This window comes from Ptychodera flava, chromosome 16 (assembly GCF_041260155.1).
Source record: "Ptychodera flava strain L36383 chromosome 16, AS_Pfla_20210202, whole genome shotgun sequence".
Taxonomy (NCBI): Eukaryota; Metazoa; Hemichordata; class Enteropneusta; family Ptychoderidae; genus Ptychodera; species Ptychodera flava.
This window is the reverse complement of record NC_091943.1, coordinates 19986771-20010030: the sequence shown is the minus strand read 5'-3', so window position 1 is coordinate 20010030 and position 23260 is coordinate 19986771. Positions and strand designations below refer to the sequence as shown.

Genomic DNA, 23260 nt, shown 5'->3' with positions numbered 1-23260 from the left:
TTCCTAACAGGCCCGGATCGCAATACGTCAGAACGTTCAATGCACCTTTGATTATAGTTTTCGTCCGTTTCGAGTCCTTGTTGGAAACCAAAGCATTCATATTCTTCTTCATAAAGTAGGATAAACCCAAAACATTCTCGACTATCGTTTCGATCGGCCGCAGACGACATCTTTGTTTACATTCCGGTCCGCGCACGCGTCAATGTCGTTTTTGACGTCAGCTGGCATCATTTTTCGGAACTGATGCCTGGCAGGCAACAGTACCAACAAATGATGCCTGATGACGTCGTTTACGTCGATCAGCACAAAAAGAATGCATCCCACGTGACTATCAACTGGCGAATTAGAATACAGACTGCGGATGAGGTGTGTTACAACACTGTCTGACTGATTCTCACCAATGAATGGTGAGTCTGGTTGATTTAAAAATTACCATTCTCACCGTGCTTAGTGAGAATTTCCATTTATTATCTCACTTAAGAGTTGATTTCTCACTGATCACCAGTGATAATTCAAAAATTCTCACTAGTAGGAGTGAGAATGACAAGAGATTCTCACAAATTGCGAGAAAGCGCGTCACTTTCTCGCCCTAGTCTAGCAATTTTTCCCTATCGTGTTTTAAGCGAATTTCAAAGAAGATTTTTGAGAGTTTTTGTTTTGAGAGTTTTACAGTTTTTTGCTAAATTTTTCAAAGAAACTGTATTCATCAGCTACCGAAATCCAAGCTAACATGACTTGATATCACACAGAACTTACTTTCTCAAGTGATTATATCGATGATGATTATGATAATAATTATGATTAATGATTATGATGATCACCGCATTACAGAGTCTATTTTGGCGCAAATAATGCAGCTCGATTAGGTGTTAAGAATTCATCGCCTGTACTCAAATTTATACAGCACCCATGAGTGTGTGTGTCACATCACAGAGAGAGTGTGGCTGTCTAGTACAAACAAATTAACATTCCGTCTAGGTGTTGATAACTTTACATAAGCGCGCCCAGGAGGTGGTTACATAGTGTACTCGCGCATGACGATGTCGGCTAAGTACCGTCCGGTACTGACGACGTCGACTGCCAAATATCCCGTGCGTCATCTCCTTTGTGTTGCGTGCTACGTGCTTATTTTACGAGTCAAAGGTCTCTTCGGTGACTCGTGTGTGGCATATATCCAGTTAACTGTTGGCTGTGAAATCGTAGAGCATATAATCAACTGGCCAGAGACGAAACTTTTGTGACTTTATCGGAATTCTATAGCAATGGGACGCCGTATTCTACTGTTGTCTTTCAAGTTGTAAATTTGGATTATTGAATGAGTACGTTTTCTTTTCCATCTACTTTAAAACCGCCGAGACGTCACCAGTTCTCCGCCTAATTGTATATCATGTGATTGTCAAACGAATTAAACCCGATAAACAAAGGGTGAATTGTAGTCGTCGCTTTGCTTCAAACGTCGAAGGCAGTTTTGCTTTGACAGTAACTGTTCTCTGATGTGAGCTGTAAAGAATGTGCCCTACCTGCAATTTTGATCAGAGTCAGACATGAGAGAGCTACCATGTCAGCCCAGTGACGTGAGACTTCGTAAATAGCATGTAACCAGGCTGTTTGTTTTATTTTCGTTTCATGGAATGAATTGTAGTATTGCGTAAGTACACTGTTGACGTACGCATTTAATGGGAAATCAGAATGATTGATTTAACCTCATGGATACGCTTAAAATACTATGCATGTCGATCAATATTAGTACGGACATGTGCACGTCCCCGAATTAAGATCTGACAGTACAAAGTGTTTCCTTCTGTGTCAAAGAATTGAGGCATAACACAAGATTTTGACCTTTCTACGACATTTGGCATGAAATGTTGAAAAAGGAAATTTTCTCCACCTGTGTTACAACCGTTCTGTATCGCGAAGAAAACACGGTTGTTTTCACGTCTCGGCCAATAACATCGCAGTATTTAAAACGCCATCAATATACTGGTATGCTAAATTAAATGTCAGTTTACATGGTTTGGGTGTCGACGTTCACAAAACAGCCTTAAAACATCGCATGTTCTGATCATGTGAGTATCTAAGCGTTATATGTGGCGAAAATAGTCGTGCGCTTTTGTCATCATGTTAAAATATCATTTATGATATATGTTCGAGCCTTTCACAAAGTGCCATCGTTGCTATTAAATCTGTAGTTCTGTCTATATAGTGGCTGTCTGTCTGTATGTGTGTGTGAGTGCGTATGTATGTATGTATGTATGTATGTATGTATGTATGTATGTATGTATGTATGGCTGCAAAGGCTGGAGGTTTTGTTTTGGAAAAACACTGACCGGTATGAAACAAAACATTTTCCAACATTTTGCATATGGCATTGGATGACCTTTGAGCTACGTTCATGTATCTCGGAACTACATGGAGTAGAGGTCTAGTTTAGGTTGAATATTGAGCAGCATTGGGCAATATTACTTTACTTACTTACTTTCGGAGACGAATTTCGGTGACCTTTGAGCCACTTTTTCAGATCTCAGCCATTGCAACTAGCACAGCTTTGGTATTACGTGGAATGTGGCACGTCGTCTCATTCATGATTGATATACCTCATTAAGTATGTCATACCTCATTTAAAGGGTTTCTGATTGGGAGAGAGGACCATTCTCTGTTAGACATGGACCAGTATAGTGCCTGAATTTGTTCCAAAATGTTTTGATGACAACTTGTACACCTTGTATATTGAGTATAGTTGTGCTGTGCAGCACTTCAAGCACTTTAGGTAGCATGCTCCTCGAAAGTGAAAGACTTCAACTTTTACTCAAAATTTCCTGAAAGAAACCTTAAACCATTCTCTTACCAAATCAACAATAAAAATCGGGAGTCACCGCACAAAGTTTGAAACTAGCGTAACAACTACCAAACATTTTGCGATATTTGAAATTCAAAATGGATGCCATCTGTGTTAAATCAATGGGGAAAATAAAATTCCGGATTTTCAAAAAACTAAGATGGTAAAAGTTTTTCTCTCTCAAAAAGCTTTAAAATGAGCTCCAACAAGTGGTACACAGTACTCTATATTTCCCATAATCCATTATGATTTGTATCCTCGGAGATTCCTGAGTGAAGTCTACCATGTCTCCCATGTGTACACAAATTCACAGACTATTTATCAAAATTTTGAAAACGTACTTTTATGCACACCATTCTTCTTAATTCTCATTTTAGATAATTTGGAAAATTATGCATATTTGCATGAGAGAGGAGATAGCATTTTTATAAAATTTGCCACTTCAGCCATACAGAATAATGTGATTGAAGGTAGGGAGACTAGTTGCACCTGTTTTATGAAACAAAAGGATATTGATTTTTTGCAATGGAAGTGACAAAAGAAATTTACATGCTAAGTTTTTTCAGAGAATGACCCCTTCAGTTCGTCATAACTTGCTGCCCAAAAAACGAGGCATTTGTAGTACCTAAAGAATGTGACTTGTATGGTTGTTTTGTGGTTACTTTGAAACTTTCACTGAAATATCTAAACGTACTTTTACTTGATATTATGTGACAATTATTCTGATGCTGCATATTAGTGCTTACATGCAGAACTGAAAAAGTTTTTAGAAAAGTAACCTTCAAGGATACAAATCAAAGAGAATTGTGGGTAATTTATTGTACTGTGTGGTAGATCAGAAAAGAATTGTAGAAATGTTAGATCCAGAGTATCTGTCCCCAAGACGCGTTCTACCTAAAGGCACTTAATTTTTACTGCTCTCTACTTCTGCTGTTAACTGCTTGGATACAATCAACTCTGCTTGCAGCTTTAATTTTTTTGATTTGTATAGAGAATTTATCTTGCGGCGCTAAGATATTGATAAAGTGAATATGCATATAAAAGTGTTCACATTGAAAAAAAAAGGCCTGGTGACGACCATCTGATTAAAATCAGATGTAGAGTACGGCGACGTCTACTTACGCGTACGAGGTATTCTCTTGCTGTCTGTGAGAGGCGACAGCAAGTGTACCCCGCGCAAGTACAGACGTCGCCGTACTCTACATCTGATTTTTATCAGATTGAGTGACGACACACTAGATGCTCGTGTACCGGTAAATTTGAATGAAGTTGTCGGTAATAGCTAGGTGGCTTAGCAACGACAACCAGCAAGATCGTTACACTGATGACAAAAGTGCCAAAGTTGCTACAGGGGTTCACATATATGTGTAGATCAAAATTAGTTATTGCTTCAAAAATTTGGGCAACCGAGAGGGCTTGATGATGTCCTAGATTCCAAATGGCCGCCATTATATTGCTATAAACTCGTATCTTTGTCACTATAATAAAAATTATAATATTAATTAATATATAAGTATTATATAGAAATAATAACGCGAATAATAATAGGTTCAATTTCCGTGAAAATTTCACAATCGGGGTATTTTGGGTCGAAAAGACCGAATATGATATCGATTTCACTGCCCCATGTTTCCATGGTAACCATTTTAGGGGTTGAAAATATCAATTTTTCTAATATCCCATAAAAAGTTACTTTGATTGATATGAAAATTATCTAGTGGGGAAATTTGGGTCAGAGAACACAAAAACCAGACTTATTTTAATGTTTCAAGTTGCCATGGTAACTATTTTGGCATTGAAAATGTTCCTTTTTCCCGTATTTCTATTAAAAATGTACTCGGACATAAATCCCGGTATTTTGGGAATGACCTCATTATTATACACCTTTTTTAATCCAATTTTACCTCGAAAAAATCAAAATTTAAGCTTTTTGGGGGATGACCGTCCCGCACTGCACTGAGCGATCGCGAGCAAACTGAGAACGCGTTAAGCGCATCCGCTAAGCGCACAGAACGAAATTTCAAACCCGCGCATCGCAGTGTACGTGTGAGAAATTGTAGGCCGGCAGCATAATTTCACCCGAATTCACAGGCTTTTGATTCACCACTACTAACGTTGTGAAGTACCCAATGTTTTAAGTATTTCCCCGCATTGACGTAATGTTGTTTTGAGGTCAAAGGTCAAATAGCGTCCAATAACACCAAAAGTTATTGTACTCCGCGGCAAAGTTATTGGACTCTGCGTCCTCTGATACCGAAATTTACCGTACGAAGAAAACTCAAAAGATTGCAGACGCAGGTGTATAATAATAAAGATAATGTATATTGGGGCCATTCTGGTCAAAATTATGTTTTCCGTTAATTTTAGTGTGTTAGAATTAATTTTATATAGACCAGAAATAATTTTTCAAGCATTTTTAATTTTGTTTCATGCAGTCATCTCAAATAAGTGTTATGTAGTATATTACTAACTTCGCATTCATCGAATTAAGTTTATGCCTTCAAATTAATTTTATGTGATAAAATTAATTCTACTAGTATCTCAAATTAATTTTGTGAACCCAATTCCCCTTAGCACCCAAGATTCACTGGTACTTAGGGATGGACCATTAGACCTTGGGAGGGGGGGGGGTGGTCACAATGAAATTGTGAAAATTTTTTTTTTACTATTGTAAATTTCTGAAATTTTTTTTTTCCAATTGAGATTAGCTGTGCAATTTTTTTTTTTCAGAGTAAATTTTCAGATTTATAATTTTTTTTTAGTTCGTCGCTGTCTGAAAATAAAGAGGGCAAAGATGTGGTGCCAAGCACCACAAGCGGCCACGCAAGCGGTCACGGGGGGGGGGGGAGGTCAGGAGAGGGGTGTCCCCCTCCTGCCATTGGAGCTTTTGAAAAATAGAGATTAAAATGGTGTTATTTGGTGGCACTTGGGGAGTATTTTTGCGGGGGGTGGTCAGGAGGGGGTGTCCCCCTCCTGCCGTTGGAGCTTTTGAAAAATAGAGATTAAAATGGTGTTATTTGGTGGAACTTGGGGAGTATTTTTGTGGGGGGAGGTCAGGAGGGGGGTGTCCCCCCTCCTGCTGTTGGAGCTTTTGAAAAATAGAGATAAAAATGGTGTTATTTGGTGGCACTTTGGGAGCATTTTAGTCGGATTACACATCTTCCTCTGAAACATGGTCTTCTTGCTCCTCAGTAGCTTCCTATAGTTTTGAAAATTGACTATTTTGGTTTCCTGGCTTCCCTTTCTACTGCGTGGTAAAATGCCTACATTCACCCCACCAAACATCATGCATATCTCATGATTTACAATTGATTTTGACAAGCTGAGAAGCTAAAATAAGCTAAATAATATAGTTAAATTTGCATAGTTGTGTTTTAAGAGCAATTGTTGCCCTTTTTTGATCAAAACATCTATTTCTCTGTAGCAGCATGTCCAAATTGATTGGATGTGTATAGATGTGTTGAAATTTCAATATTTGTCGTTTTAGGGCAATTTATGCCATTCATGGTGAAAAAATCTGTATTCTCTGAAAGGGCTTGTCCAATTTCTTTGAAATTTGCTACACAAAAACGATTATTCATGCAGATTTATTCAGTATTTGCTATCGACAAACTTTCAAAGTTCAACCCTTTTGTGTGTTTTTGTGTTGGGATTTGTTGGATAGATGGCATTCTATGTAGTGTATTGTTGAATTTTAAAACATGTGTTGCTGTTGTTTTTTGAGGCTGTTTTTTGAGAAAAAAGAATTGAAAATGCCTTTTTAAAGCAAAATAATACATAATGACTTGATATGTGTTTTATCATTATTGACGTGTTTCTACTTGTTCACCCATTCTTGCATTCATCATTGCAATAAAATGCTGTGAAAAAAATGAACCTGATGTGGCCTGCATCTGTTTACCTTGATCTTAAAAGGCAAATATAACTTTCTGTCTTGACAACCATACCATAGTTTCAATGTTTTACCTAGTGTACCTGCTTGGTTTGTACGCAGGAAACAAGTAGAAAACAGGCTCTATAATTTCATAATTTTCAAGTGATCAGAATACAAAAGTCCTGAAAAGATAAGATAATCACAACTTCCAGTATAAGGGATACAGTCACTCTAAATGTATAAATTAAAATTAAAAATGTGCCTGGAGGATGTACTAAAATACAGAAAGTTGCTTCCTGGCGGTAAAATCTAAAAAAAATTCAAAATTTTAAAGACTTTTGCAGATTTTTTTTTTACGCCTTTGTCTTCTTAGGCCAGAGAAAAAAAATCTTGTTCATCGGATTTTTTGGACCAAGTCCCAGGAGCGGCGAGCGAAATTTTTTTTTTTTTTTTTAGGCCGAAGGTAAACGCGGTTCTCTGGCATTTTTGCACAGATGCAGACAAGGCAAGATAATTGTTTCCCTTTTTACCAGAAATATCTCAGACAAGAAACACTGATACTGGTAACTGAATTCAATACTATATTTCCCAACAATAATAGGCCATTACATTCACAGTTAGTGTTTGCACAACATATTCTGAGCATTTCAACATTCTCTTAGAATAAAACTGAAATGTACAGCAAATCACTGAAATTCAACAATTCAGTATTGTCCTTTAATATCGTCCTGTGGGACCTAGCATCTGAGTTTTTTTCATTTTACTTTGGCCCCATGTTTTGGCCTCTTTACCACTGTCTATATATACACATTTTACACCATGGTCTAACAACACTGTACTGTGATCCGAGTGAAGTTATACAGTCATCATTCAGATCGTACTTTAACATCGACGCAACCATGTGTTTAGTCATTGCCGTAAATTTTTATACTTTCGATGCAATTTTCGTTCAATCGGATGCACCGTCCATCTGCTGTCACGATCTTGTTGAACAAATCGCCAAACGTAATATCAGGACAACCACGTCGAATGTTGGCGATCAAATAAATACTCATGTGACATGTACTAACCTTTACAAAACGAGCAAATTTCTAGCCAAATCGACCCACTTTGCGTCGTGATTTGCCAAATTCAGACGTAACAACAACGTGTTGGCGGTCAATTAAAGTCCGAACACGAATGAAGTCTCATTCAAAATCCCGTGCCCGCGAAAACGCGACACAGTGTAGGGCGCCACCAGCGGAAGTAAGAATTTGCCGCGATCAAAAAAAAAAAAAAATTCCAAATATGCCAAAGTAGAAGCGGCGATTCCGATGAACAATTTATTTTTTCTTCCTGGCCTTATTTATTTTTTTTTTATTTTGCAAACGAGTTTGAAGATTTTTTTTCCTAACTTTCTGCTCTGAAAATTTTTTTTTTCTGTTTTTGACCACCCCCTCCCAAGATCTAATGGTCCATCCCTTATTTATTTCATGGATTGACAATTAATGATTTCTTTGTCTCATTCCAGGAGAAATAATGAAGACAAATTATTTCTGATTGTTTAACTATAGTAAAATTATGACCATGTAGTGGTGCATTATTTTAGTGTGACCTGGCGTGACCTCCTAAACTCTATGACTAGCTAGATCCCTTTCCATGGTAGCAACGGCTTAATTTGAACATGGTGCCTGTATACCTTTAAACACTTTTTAAAAACCCAGCAGGCCAAGACAAGGGGGAAATATTACAAGATATCACGTTTAATACTACCCTACTTGACATAGTATAGGGCTCTCACTTGTGCGAACGTCGTAGGAAACACTTATTGCAACAATTTACCCTAAATATAAAGAATCGACTGTCAATTAAACTGCGGTTGCTAAGGGACGGACCATTAGATCTTGGGAGGGGGGTGGTCAAAAACAGAAAAAAAATTTTCAGAGCAGAAAGTTAGGAAAAAAAAAATCTTCAAACTAGTTTGCAAAATAAAAAATAAATAAATACGAAGACAAAGGCGTAAAAAAAAATCTGCAAAAGTCTTTAAAATTTTGAATTTTTTTTAGATTTTACCGACAGTAAGCAACTTTCTGTATTTTTAATACATCCTCCCGGCACATTTTTAATTTTAATTTTACATTTAGAGTGACTGTATCCCTTATACTGGAAGTTGTGATTATCTTATCTTTTCAGGACTTTTGTATTCTGATCACTTGAAAATTATGAAATTATAGAGCCTGTTTTCTACTTGTTTCCTGCGTACAAACCAAGCAGGTACATTAGGTAAAACATTGAAACTATGGTATGGTTGTCAAGACAGAAAGTTGTATTTGCCTTTTAAGATCAAGGTAAACAGATGCAGGCCACATCAGTTCATTTATTTCACAGCATTTTATTGCAATGATGAATGCAAGAATGCGTGAACAAGTAGAAACACGTCAATAATGATAAAACAACATATCAAGTCATTATGTATTATTTTGCTTTCAAAAAGGCATTTTCTCAAAAAACAGCCTCAAAAAACAACAGCAACACATGTTTTAACATTCAACAATACACTACGTAGAATGCCATCTATCCAACAAATCCCAACACAAAAACACACAAAAGGGTTGAATTTTGAAAGTTTGTCGATAGCAAATACTGAATAAATCTGCATGAATAATCGTTTTTGTGTAAGCAAATTTTAAAGAAATTGGACAAGCCCTTTCAGAGAAAACAGATTTTTTGACCATGAATGGCATAAATGCCCTAAAAAGACAAATGTTGAAATTTCAACACATCTATACACATCCAATCAATTTGGACATGCTGCTACAGAGAAATAGATGTTTTGATCAAAAAAGGGCAACAATTGCTCTAAAAACACAAATATGCAAATTTAACTATATTATTTAGCTTATTTTAGCTTCTTAGCTTGTCAAAATCAATTGTAAATCATGAGATATGCATGATGTTTGGTGGGGTGAATGTAGGCATTTCACCACGCAGTAGAAAGGGAAGCCAGGAAACCAAAATAGTCAATTTTCAAAACTATAGGAAGCTACTGAGGAGCAAGAAGACCATGTTCAGAGGAAGATGTGTAATCCGAAAAAATGCTCCAAAAGTGCCACCAAATAACACCATTTTAATCTCTATTTTTCAAAAGCTCCAACAGCAGGAGGTCCCCCTCCTGACCACCCCCTGCAAAAATACTCCCCAAGTGCCACCAAATAACACCATTTTAATCTCTATTTTTCAAAAGCTCCAAGGCAGGGGGGGACACCCCCTCCTGACCTCACCCCGCAAAAAAACTCCCCAAGTGCCACCAAAACCACCATTTTAATCTCTATTTTTCAAAAGCTCCAACAGCAGCAGGGGGACACCCCTCTCCTGACCTCCCCCCCCCTCCCGTGACCGCTTGCGTGGCCGCTCGTGGTGCTTGGCACCACATCTTTGCCCTCTTTATCTTCAGACAGCGACGAACTAAAAAAAATTATACATCTGAAAATTTACTCTGAAAAAAAAAATTTGCACAGCTAATCTCAATTGGAAAAAAAAAATTTCAGAAATTTACAATAGTAAAAAAAAAATTTTCACAATTTCATTGTGACCACCCCCCCCCTCCCAAGGTCTAATGGTCCATCCCTAAACGTGCCCAGAAATACGAGCGCAATAGACTAATCGTTTTGGCGCGTGCCAACTCAAAATTATAGAAAACCGCAAAGACTAGTCGTTTTGGCGTGTGCCGGCTAATCGGCTAACAAAAAACAGGAAACCGCAAAACCGCAAAAAGTGATAAAGAAATGTAAATAGCTATGGAATACTTTCTATAAAAATCTCTACATATGTATATCAACCTGAGGAATACGATTTTGACCTGTAGCACGATGCTCAATGGAATAGCCAGTATTATTGTGAAAGGCGTTAGTCATATCAAACTACTGACGTGCTACAAAATAATTAATCTTTCCACCTTTCAGCTTGGTGAAAAACGCATTTATTGATTCGCCAAAGGCCTGTGGATTCGCTTATTTTTGCACAAGTTCTACATGGACATAGGAAAAGGTTCGACTCACCCTCTGGATTGTTGAGCATACAACTGACTGTTTCAGTGAATCCGACATGATGAGAGTTCTCGAATCAAAAACTGTACTGTAGCCGTGCTCGAATACAAATGTCTTCCCATTAAATTACGTCATTGTTATACAAGAGTTAGCATTCCAAAGTCTGTCACCCTGTTTTTTTCAAAGTTTGGAGTAGAGGGCGGCATTTCCATCTGAATAATTGCACGACGTGAAACGCAAACATTTCCATCGCATATGTTCCGGCAATATGTACAGTACTGTCAGTAGAAATACTGTTTAGGGGTGGACCATTTGATATCCTGGGGGGGGGGCTTGGAAGATTTGGGGAAAAAAAAAGATGCCAGGTGGAGTTGCTCGAAAAAAAAATCTGGCTTTAAGTGGCTGATGGAAAAACAATTATGGACCATTGCGACTCGGAAAAAAAATCTTGGCAATTGTTCGATGCACACTGCAGCATCAATAAAAATCAAGCAGTAGCTCTGGAGTTTTATAAAGCATAAACCATTTCAAGCTTGAGGAACAATAACTGAATATGAACAATTGTACAGTATACATGACCTTCTGATTAGAGGAAGTATGCTGAAATTGAAATTGCTCACCAGTGTTTTCCAGAAATGTGAAAATCTGAATGTATGGATTTTGTCAAAATACCACAAGAAGAGAGACAGCCTGCAAACATTTTACTATTATCGTTTGCGTATAGAAAACTCATAATGCGTAGAGACTCAATCCAATGCGTAATATTATCACGCATTGGATCGAATCTCTACACATTTTTTCATTGTTATGAGTTTTCTATATACGCATGTTTTATTCGTAAATGCGAACACTGTTATAGTGAATTATCTTACCAAGGTTTTTCTTAACAAAAGCGAATGTGTTTTGATTAGAATTAAATGAGTTTGATGGTTTTGGGGAAACTACTATGTGGTAATGAAGAATGGGAAATGGGCAATGAAATGAGCAGACAGCAGGTGATTTAAGATTAAATGTTACATCTTCACTGCAAATAAAACCATAAGTGTGTCATAAATAATACAAACAAAACAAAATCATGTTTGTTTGTTTTGTTGTATGTGAGCCACGTCTAAGACACACAACAAAAGTACTGTTTCAGTCTGTAAATGTCACCTCAGATGCCACCAGAGAAACACCATTTCCACTCCAAAATTTCATTTTTCGCCTTGCGAGAGGGGGGACACCCCCCTCTCGCGCTCGCTCCCCCCCCCCTCGTTCGCTACGCTCACTCGCCACTCAGTCGCTTCGCTCCCTCGCAGTCCACCCATCTACTTTCTTAAATTACCCAGCTACTTTCAATGTAAGGACAACACTGACAAGTAAATGCCATAAATGTATATGATTTTACAAATATGTTTTTGTAAAGTGAATCAAAAATGTACATGTATTTACATATCTTTATTTAGTTTCTTGAATATAGTCTGTGTGCGATAGAACAGCATCTTGTTACTGGGTGTGAAAAACCAAGCAAACAAACATTGCACCGAAATTTGGTAAAAAAAAAATATATCTCGAAGAAGGAAAGTGAAAAAAAAAAGTTGCCAGCATATGCCCTGTAGAAAAAAAATAATTCATGGTGAAGCATGTGGGAAAAAAAATAATGGCTCTCCACCAATCTTCCAAGCCCCCCCCCCCCAGGATATCAAATGGTCCACCCCTAAGCTTATATTATATAGCTTATACTCCACAAAATGGCCACAGGCGGCGTGAAGTTTCTGAAAGGATTTCCTAAACGTCCTACTTGGTACCTTAGACACTCACATGTGATATCCTGAAAAGTATTCTCTGCAGTAATTCCAGTTTCTGTTGACATTCCATCATTTTTAAAGCTAATGACACGATAGCACGATAGAGACGTTCTACTGTCACGCGCACGCACTCTCAATTGCGCATGCTCTGGGAATCGCGTCGCGCCTCTGAAGGGCGCGCGCGTGTTCCAATGCAGAGAAGAACGCGAATCGCAGGGTCTCTGCCAGACTACACTGGTTAGATTTATATAATGAACTTTTAATGTTACCCCTAATGTATGGAAAATATTCGTTCGGTGGTCGCAGCATAGCAATTTCACTGCCGAGAGAGAGAGAGAGAGAGAGAGAGAGAGAGAGAGAGACAGACAGACAGACAGAGACAGACAGAGACAGAGACAGACAGTTAATTTATATTGGAAATCTTTTTCATACGGAGAGAGAGAGAGAGAGAGAGTTAATTTATATTGAAAATCTTTTTCATAGTCGTGACTTTGATGGAAGAAAACTGCGCTGCACGTACATCAATGAGAAGTCACCCCTGTTGACAAAATTAATATATACAACACCTCTTTATCAGAATTCCCACACAGCCTCAATGAACTATTATTAGATTTCTATATAATACTTATAGCCCCTAAACTTGTTAAAGTTGCAATATGGATCAAAATTGTCGATTTTTTTTCGTAAAACTTGAGCAAATAGACCATACTACGTTGAAGTACTCTTCTTAGCTAAGCCTCTTACCAATCCCGGCATTCAAACACGTTCATTTTGATACGTTGCGGCCGCCTAGAAAAACTGTTTTGTAAACAAACTTTCAAAACAAAAACATTGGCGTTTCTGCTGTGCACGTGACAAGTACCACCAAGAGTGATGACGTCTCAATAGAGTGCACGTTGGAGGGACGATGTTGACACGATGACAGAACTGGACATACATAAAGTAATTTATTGTAAATTTTGCGTTTGCCTAACTTTGGTGGCATCACAGTCTTTCAGAAATATAAGTATATCGATATGATAAAGTGCAGCTCGACAAAAGATCGTGTGATTGATTTTCTCACCGATATACACGTATGTCAGTGCCGCGCCGTATGCATCTACTGTGTACGTTCGATCGACCGAGCGTCCAGACCACGTACACCGATCTGGTTGTGTTCACCGCGTACCTGACAGCGTTTCCGCAATCCTCTCCCCGTTGTATGTTGTTACATTTTTCATGTTAAAAGGCGAGGTACTGGACGTATCTGCACACTATATTTATTTGAAAGCTTTGCCCACTTCAGCATACGGTATCATCCACCACTGCAGAAGTTCGGCAGCTGTCTTGCCCCTCAGACTGGTCTTGCATGGCCATGTCAGCGCGTCGATCGACGCGTCGTAAATAAGACCATGCCATTAATGATGGAGACTGCAGTTTTTCTTTGTTTCCGAAAAATGCGTATTTGACCTGAAGGATATAGATTATCAATGAATGCTAACAGATCTAAGTTATTTCCTTGCGGAGGGACTACGGCCCGGTTCATCACATTACAAATCGTTGCCCGAGGAAACATCGCTGGCTAGCGAAGTTGATCATCACACAGTGGCGACGTTGGTGTTTTCGCGAGAAACTGTAGACACAGTCTGCCTCCTCGACGTGGTGCAGTAGTTGCGTGTCACTCTTTTTTCTGGTTCCATCTTTCGATCTGACAAAACAATGTTAACAAAGTTTATTTTGCCGACATTTTTGGCTAATTTCTTCCATTTTTACCAGGCTGAATCAGTAAGCAGAGACCCAGGGCGCGGGCAGAGACCTGACCGCTTTCCCGTTGGAAGGCTAGCTAGGCACGTTGACACGATGTTGCAATTTCGCAAACCGTTACCATGCACCAAATGCGCATGCGTATATATTCAAATAGTAAAAATGACGTTTCAAATTCTGCGCTTTACTCTCGCAATCAGTACGTACCAAAACAGCAATTTATTCGGTAATGAAATCAATTTACTCAAATTAGAGCCATCCCCGTGTTCCTGTTAATGGTCGAATCTGCAAATGAAATTGTCATGGATTTTTCTATAGGGGGGGCTAAAGTTAAATCTTCGAAATATGAAGGTCAATTCTGATCCATATTGCAACTTTAATATAAGTATTATATAGAAATAATAACGCGAATAATAATAGGTTCAATTTCCGTGAAAATTTCATCATAGGGTATTTTGGGTCGAAAAGACCAAATATGATATCGATTTCACTGCCCCATGTTTCCATGGTAACCATTTTAGGGGTTGAAAATATCAATTTTTCTAATATCCCATGAAAAGTTACTTTGATTGATATGAAAATTATCTAGTGGGGGAATTCGGGTCAGAGAACACAAAAACCAGACTTATTTTAATGTTTCAAGTTGCCATGGTAACTATTTTGGCATTGAAAATGTTCCTTTTTCCCTTATTTCTATTAAAAATGTACTCGGACATAAATCCCGGTATTTTGGGAATAACCTCATTTTTATACACCTTTTTTAATCCAATTTTACCTCGAAAAAATCAAAATTAAAGCTTTTTTGGGGATGGCCGTCCCGCACTGCACTGAGCGATCGCGAGCAAACTGAGAACGCATTAAGCGCGTCCGCTAAGCACACAGAACGAAATTTCAAACCCGCGCAGCGCAGTGTACGTGTGAGAAATTGTAGGCCGGCAGCATAATTTCACCCGAATTCACAGGCTTTTGATTCACCACTACTAACGTTGTGAAGTACCCAATGTTTAGAATTATTTCCCCGCATTGACGTAATGGTGTTTTGAGGTCAAAGGTCAAATAGCGTCCAATAACACCAAAAGTTATTGTACTCCGCGGCAAAGTTATTGGACTCTGCGTCCTCTGATACCGAAATTTACAGTACGAAGAAAACTCCAAAGATTGCAGACGCAGGTGTATAATAATAAAGATAATGTTTATTGGGGCCATTCTGGTCAAAATTATGTTTTCCGTTAATTTTAGTGTGTTAGAATTAATTTTATATAGACCAGAAATAATTTTTCAAGCATTTTTAATTTTGTTTCATGCAGTCATCTCAAATAAGTGCTATGTAGTATATTAATGACTTCGCATTCATCGAATTAAGTTTATGCCTTGAAATTAATTTTATGTAATAAAATTAATTCTACTAGTATCTCAAATTAATTTTGTGAACCCAATTCCCCTTAGCACCCAAGATTCACTGGTACTTATTTATTTTATGGATTGACAATTAATGATTTCTTTGGCTCATTCCAGGAAGAATAATGAAGACAAATTATTTCTGATTGTTTAACTATAGTAAAATTATGACCATGTAGTGGTGCATTATTTTAGTGTGACATGGCGTGACCCCATAAACTCTATGACTAGCTAGATCCCTTTCCATGGTTGCAACGGCTTAATTTGAACATGGTGCCTGTATACCTTTAAACACTTTTTAAAAACCCAGCAGGCCAAGACAAGGGGGGAATATTACAAGATATAACGTTTAATACTGCCCTACTTGACATAGTATAGGGCTCTCACTTGTGCGAACGTCGTAGGAAACACTTATTGCAACAATGTACCCTAAATATAAAGAATCGGCTGTCAATTAAACTGCGGTTGCTAACCAACCGGAGGTAAACAGAGAGACTAGATGTGCCCAGAAATACTAGCGCAATAGACTAATCGTTTTGGCGCGTGCCAACTCAAAATTATAGAAAACCGCAAAGACTAGTCGTTTTGGCGTGTGCCGGCTAATCGGCTAACAAAAAACAGGAAACCGCAAAACCGCAAAAAGTGATAAAGAAATGTAAATAGCTATGGAATAGTTTCTATAAAAATCTCTACATATTTATATCAACCTGAGGAATAAGAGTTTGACCTGTAGCACGATGCTCAATAGAATAGCCAGTATTATTGTGAAAGGCGTTAGTCATATCAAACTACTGACGTGCTACAAAATAATTAATCTTTCCACCTTTCAGCTTGGTGAAAAACGCATTTATTGATTCGCCAGAGGCCTGTGGATTCGCTTATTTTTGCACACGTTCTACATGGACATAGGAAAAAGTTCGACTCACCCGGCACCCTCTGGATTGTTGAGCATACAACTGACTGTTTCAGTGAATCCGACATGGTTAGAGTTCTCGAATCAAAAACTGTACTGTAGCCGTGCTCGAATACAAATGTCTTCCCATTAAATTACGTCATTGTTATACAAGAGTTAGCATTCCAAAGTCTGTCACCCTGTTTTTTTCAAAGTTTGGAGTAGAGGGCGGCATTTCCATCTGAATAATTGAACGACGTGAAACGCAAACATTTCCATCCGATCGCATATGTTCCGGCAGTATGTACAGTAGTCTGAGTAGAAATACTGTTTACGCTGCAGTTACGTAAGCTTATAAGCTTATACTCCACAAAATGGCCACAGGCGGCGTGAAGTTTCTGAAAGGATTTCCTAAACGTCCTTTAGAACTCACATGTGATATCCTGAAAAGTAGTCTCTGCAGTAATTCCAGTTTCTGTTGACATTCCAACATTTTTAAAGCTAACGACACGATTGCACGAGGTCGGAGACGTTCTAAAGTCACGCGCACGCACTCTCAATTGCGCATGTTCTGGGAATCGCGTCGCGCCTCTGAAGGGCGCGCGCGTGTTCCAACAGAGAAGAACGCGAATCGCAGGGTATCTGCCAGACTACACTGGTTAGATTTATATAGTGAACTTGTAATGTTACCCCTAATGTATGGAAAATATTCGTTCGGTGGTCGCAGCATAGCAATTTCACCGCAGAGGGAGAGAGAGAGAGAGAGAGAGAGAGAGAGAGAGAGAGACAGACAGACAGACAGACAGACAGACAGTTAATTTATATTGGAAATCTTTTTCATAGGGAGAGAGAGAGAGAGAGAGAGAGAGAGAGAGAGAGAGAGAGAGAGAGAGAGAGTTAATTTATATTGGAAATCTTTTTCATAGTCGTGACTTTTGATGGAAGAAAACTGCGCTGCACGTACATCAATGGGAAGTCACCCCTATTGACAAAATTAAAATATACAACACCTCTTTATCAGAATTCCCACACAGCCTCAATGAACTATTATTAGATTTCTATATAATACTTATAGCCCCTAAACTTGTAATAATAATAATAATAATAATAATAATAATAATAATAATAAACAATAATAATAATAATATTTTATTGCTTGCTTGTAAATAAAGGATTTACATCAAATTTGTGGAATTAAAAGTGTGATACAAAAATTAGTTCAAATTTTTCTTAAATAAAGATAAAGTATTACAGTATAATAACAGTTACTAATAATAAATATAACTTGGTATTTCTTTGTTTGTATAAAGTAAAAATATAATCTGCAAGTTGTTCATTAAAAGACATATAGATGTCACTATAGATAGAACATAGCTTGCCGGACTTAAAAGCGATTTCACAGGACAGACAGTGCGCGTCAAGAGCGAATTGATCTTCTGAGATTCGACTGAATAATCGAAAGACAATGAAACTTATATTCGTATTATTTATAAGAAAACGTCGAATACGAGATCACACGGCAGGAAAAATGGATTTTATGTTTGCATCTCCTCGTATGATATCTTTCATCAAACTATTGAATAAATCTTTAAATATCATTTGGGAACGCCACGTTAAATGTAATACTGACGAAAGATTGAAGCGTGTATAGAACTGGCCATGAAACTCCAAAGAATCTGTTACAGGTTTTTGATTATGAAACAACAATATTTGGGAACATTTGTGAGTCAGAGATAATGACAGGTGATAATGTATCCGAGCATCTTTTTTGCAGGCATCCCTCAGCGCAGCAGCCCATACGCAACATGACAGACTGTTAAATTAATGTCTATCATCAAATGTAAGATGATTTGCCTTCCAACTCTATTGCCTGACTCTCTGCAGTTGGTCTTTGATGTATTTTGTATTTCGAAGAGTAACAAATTGTGAGTCTATTCCCATCACTGTCCCATGAACCGACTATTTGCGCTGTTTGTTTTATCATAATCTTTACTGTATTATTTGACCTTAATTAGGCAAAGGTTAAGATAATGATAGACACAGACAGCGTTTCAGATAGTATCACAGGTACTCTGATGAATAGGGACAGAGTACACAGGGGAGTTCGTCCATCACATCTGGAATTAGATGCATGAGTAATAAAACTAAGAGTTCTTTCAACTAAAATATTGGTATTTTTTCGATGTTGTTTTACTTTTAGAATCATGAATTGGAGTGTGAATACGCAGAGGTGGTATGTTCCAGTGGATGCACACAGCGAGTGAAAAAACGAGATCTTAAACGACATATACAGATAGATTGTGTGATGAGATTGATAAATTGTGAACACTGCGATACAATGGTAATTTTTAAAGAAATTAAGGTATTTTGACTTCAATTTTTGACAACTACACAGTATGCACATCGATTTCCTGTCTTTCTTCTTCACTTCCTACCTAACATATTTGTTTGCTTGGTGTGTTTGAATGCATGTCGCATATTCGTAAGAAAATCCTCCAATTTCGAAATCAACAGTAAATTAAACTGCCAACGGGTGTATACTATACAGAGGTAGTGCTATAATAAAGTGTAGGATTCATCCCACAAATTTGTCTTGTTGTCTGCCTAACAGACTGAAAGATCCGGGCGCTCTCTACGCCCCCTTCCTTTAGGGGGGGGGGGGCGGTAGAGAGCGCCCTCGAGCGACGGATCTTCAGTCTTTCCACCTGTTCCAGCTCAACACTCTCATGTATTTTGCATATGATTTGACTGATATGCAGTTGACTCGGATATAAGTTTCTCATGCACTGATTTCGCCTCCTTACTGCTTCTCTTAAGATTCATGAACGAGAATGCACCAAGTTTCCCGTCACTTGCAGATTCTGTTTAAAACAACTCCCAAGAGATAAGGTGAGTTACTTTAATTTTTTAGGATTTTTGTTCAGAGGTTTTTCTTTTCGTATATATTCAATGTATAGTGTCGAAACTATTGGAACTTTGTTGTCTTGTGAAAGTTAGTTAATCAACAGTTACATAGATTTTTATTGTAGTATATTTCATGTTTCACCTATCCTTAGTAACTTCATCTCCACCTATTTCGCTTCGCGCAATTTTTCCAATTTCGCTTACATTTTTGCATCGCCTGTCTGAGTATCTGTCATATCATATTAGCTGTCTTTCCTATATCCGTACCATCGCGTCTCGATTTCTCTTTCCGTCGACTCGTTTTCTACCTAGTCCCTTTTAAAGAGGCATTAAGATTGTACCTAGGCCTACACTTGACTCAGACGAGCAAGAGTGTAACTTCAACATGTGGAATGTGAGGTGCACGTCATACGTATTAAAAGCATTCATCTTTTCAATAGTAATGAATGTAAAGATATGTTGCCTTGTGAGGACATTTGTTTATTGCATGAGAGATATGTAACAGGTTATACAACTGTTTTGCAACCCACTACTGTTTTCATCTAAACGACACACACGTTGTTTGCAATACATTATATTATCTCTTATGTCCAACGTATCAGCTGCAAGAACACACAGATCGCTCGAGAGGAAACTGCGCAAGAGATCGAGAATGGTGCAAGTTCCATGACATTGGCTGTAATGAAACGGTAGGTATTGATTCATGCAGACTCGGTGAGACCAGTGCCCTGCCCTAGGAACTAAATAAAAAGTCGGATATCAGGGGATGGGGATTTATACCAGACGGTAGAATAGAGTAACAGCTACTTTACTTGTCACGACACAAGACATTTTCTAATTCCTATTGTAACACACATGTATATTCTACGTCCATATTCATGTATGATTGATAAACATGTAGATCAATCGCGATAAAATTCTTGTAATGGAAACATTAAATTCTTTATCGAATATGTCTGTGGGGTCCGTATTTAATCATCATAAGATCACAAACCTGTAATTGCGCAAGAGCTTTAGCGTCCGGTTGCCATGACAATGGAAACTTACATTTCATATCAAAATTATTTTGACAGGTTGAGCGTGGCAAAGAGGTAGAACACGGTGATGGAGCGATAGACGTGCACATGCAATTACTGTTAAACGAGGCGATCAAAGTAAAGTCATTTTCTGAGAGATATGAAATAAATTCTCGAGACATCAACAAAACGACAGCGCTTGTTACACAACATCAGAACGTAGTCGAAATTCTACGAGCTCGTGTAGAAGACCTTGATGATAATTTGAAGAAGGCGAACAAGCAAACAACCTATTCTCTAGCACCGGAAAATTCGGGAAGCTTACATCGTGAGCTAGAGAAAACTGAAAACACCGCAATGGAGATGAAAACCAAAATCGATGCCCTGGTAATAAAGGCGAGAACTTCTGAGGGCGTAGTCGCTGTCTTGAGCAGAGAGGTAGAAAGATCGGAGGCAGGCATACGGGCAGCCATGGAAGAAGACAGACGGGATAAAGAACGTCTCGAAGCAATGGTGAATAAACTCAAGGCACAAGATAAAGTGATGGCACTGAAAGATGTTACACTCGCTGAACATGATCTTCAAATACAATCGCTAGAGATGGCTGGATATTGTGGCGCCCTAACGTGGAAAATAGCCGACTTCGCAAGTAAGAGACGAGATGCAATATCAGGCCGTACGCTGTCGCTATTCTCACCGTACTTCTTCACAAGTCGATTCGGTTACAAGATGTGCGCCAGGGTGTATCTCAACGGTGATGGTATGGGAAAAGGAAACCATGTTTCCCTTTTCTTTGTCGTCATGAAGGGAGAGTACGACGCCATCTTAAGATGGCCATTCAGGCAGAAAGTCACGTTTATGTGGATCGACCAGAACAACAAAGAGCACGTGATCGATGCTTTCCGGCCGGATCCAAATTCAAGTTCCTTCAAGCGGCCGACGAGTGATCTCAATACTGCTTCGGGCTGTCCGCTTTTTCTACCGCTTAGCCTACTCGATAGCGGCCACAATGCCTACGTCAAGGATGATGTCGCATTCCTACGTATATCCGTGGATACTAGCGATTTGTGAAGAGGCTGAACTATATGTTATATGAATGTAGATTATATCAGTAATAGCCATGTTAGTGAATAATAAAGTTAACAAAATGTGAAATAGAGCATTTGAGCAACACCATGCATCCTAAAACTTCTTCTACACATTTTTAACTGCAATGGTTTAGGGAGCCTTCATTAATTAAGGGGCGTGTTAGGCCGAGGGAATCAGACAAACCTGTACTGCAAAATGTGATCCTATCCTATCCTACCATTTAACATATGAATCTCCTCTCTGTCTTTTGTCTAAAACTTGACCCTCCCTGCCACTGCGTGGCGAGACATTTTGCCTCACGATGCACACTTATATATATTAATTTTGTTTACCTGCGCAATTCAGTGAGTGAAATATAGTAAAAGATTATGGTAAAGCTACAGGTACACTATTTTGTCCTGTATAAGACAAAACTTACTGTTCAATACTGAAAGCATTAATTTTTCACGTTGTGCAAACTCTGTCTGACCGTGTTACTTGAAACATATCTGTTATGCCATGATCATTTTTAGCATCACTATATTGACAGTACATGTTTGAGAACTTGTGATCATCATGATCATATGTATGAGCAGTTCTATTTGTATTCGCAAAAAGTGAACATCGAACGAGTATAGTTGTTCGTTCTTACTAATATAATTCAATCCGGAGCAACAACCATAAAAAAATGAACGTCAAGCACATTTTTCAGACACTTTTATCCCGGAATAGCTGATTCTGTACACTGTATCACCAGGCCTATCCCGGTCCCCTGTAATTACTGAAGGCTCCCTTACAGTGGCCAGATTTTGAACTATACCATTGGAGAAGCTTAGCTTATACTATACATGAATAGTGCATGAGAATAAAGCAGACGTGCACGGTCAAACTGCTAGAGCTTTTACATGTAATGCCGATAGTACTAGTACTAGTATTAATTAAACTCTGAGAATGTATGATCATCATGATGGTTATATTTATGAACTGTCTCTTTTGAATTCCCAAAGAGTGAACTTCACAAGAGTATAATTATCTGTTGCTATACCAATGCAATGTACTTCCATCTAAAAGCAGCCGCTGTGAAACGTAAAATTATACAATTTTTTCAGACACTTTTATTCAGGAATAGCTCATAATCTATAAATAACTTGATGCAGCTGATTAAATCATAACTCAAACTTTGGACAATTATTCAAAATTATTTCGCAAACATTGTACACCGAACAAAAAAATTAGAATTGTGTTTAAATTATCTTTAAAAGTGTCTTTAAGTCATTCAAGTCGCATTTATGAAAGTCTCATTGATTAGATGTAACGTGTACTTGCATTCTACTTCGGCTCTGTTTGCCGTCTTTCTCGTGTTCGTTGTCTGTTATAATGTTCGGTTTTGTACTTTTTTGTACTTTTTTATACTTTTGTAATTTTTTTATCGTAGCGACCTTATAGAAGACCGGCCTTATTGACCGAATAAGTTATCGACAGCAAATAAAGTTTCACAATAATTATCCAGATATTTACACTATTTTAGCCTTCACTATCCTGTTTTGATTGGTTCTAGTCGAAAAATCTAACACTGTAGAAAAATGTACTATGGGGATGCCTATGTTGCTGCTAGACTGTTCAGTATTTCGTTACAGACAAATAACAGTTTATTTGAACTTTGTAGTAATATGACCGTGCGGATCCACGATGCGATAGATTCAGCCAATCAGACACT

At 38.1% G+C, this 23260-nt stretch overlaps 1 protein-coding gene across 1 annotated transcript in view; it reads left to right on the top strand.

Annotated features, from left to right (window-relative positions):
* The window catches only part of LOC139114235 (TNF receptor-associated factor 2-like), a 29740-nt gene extending 6686 nt beyond the window's left edge, over positions 1-23054 (top strand). The window contains exons 5-8 of the mRNA XM_070675811.1: positions 18756-18917; positions 19373-19444; positions 20062-20148; positions 20533-23054. Coding sequence (XP_070531912.1) covers positions 18756-18917; positions 19373-19444; positions 20062-20148; positions 20533-21546 — 1335 coding nt within the window. The 3' untranslated portion in view covers positions 21547-23054. The remainder of the gene's footprint in view (positions 1-18755; positions 18918-19372; positions 19445-20061; positions 20149-20532) is intronic.
* Positions 23055-23260: the final 206 nt, after the last annotated feature.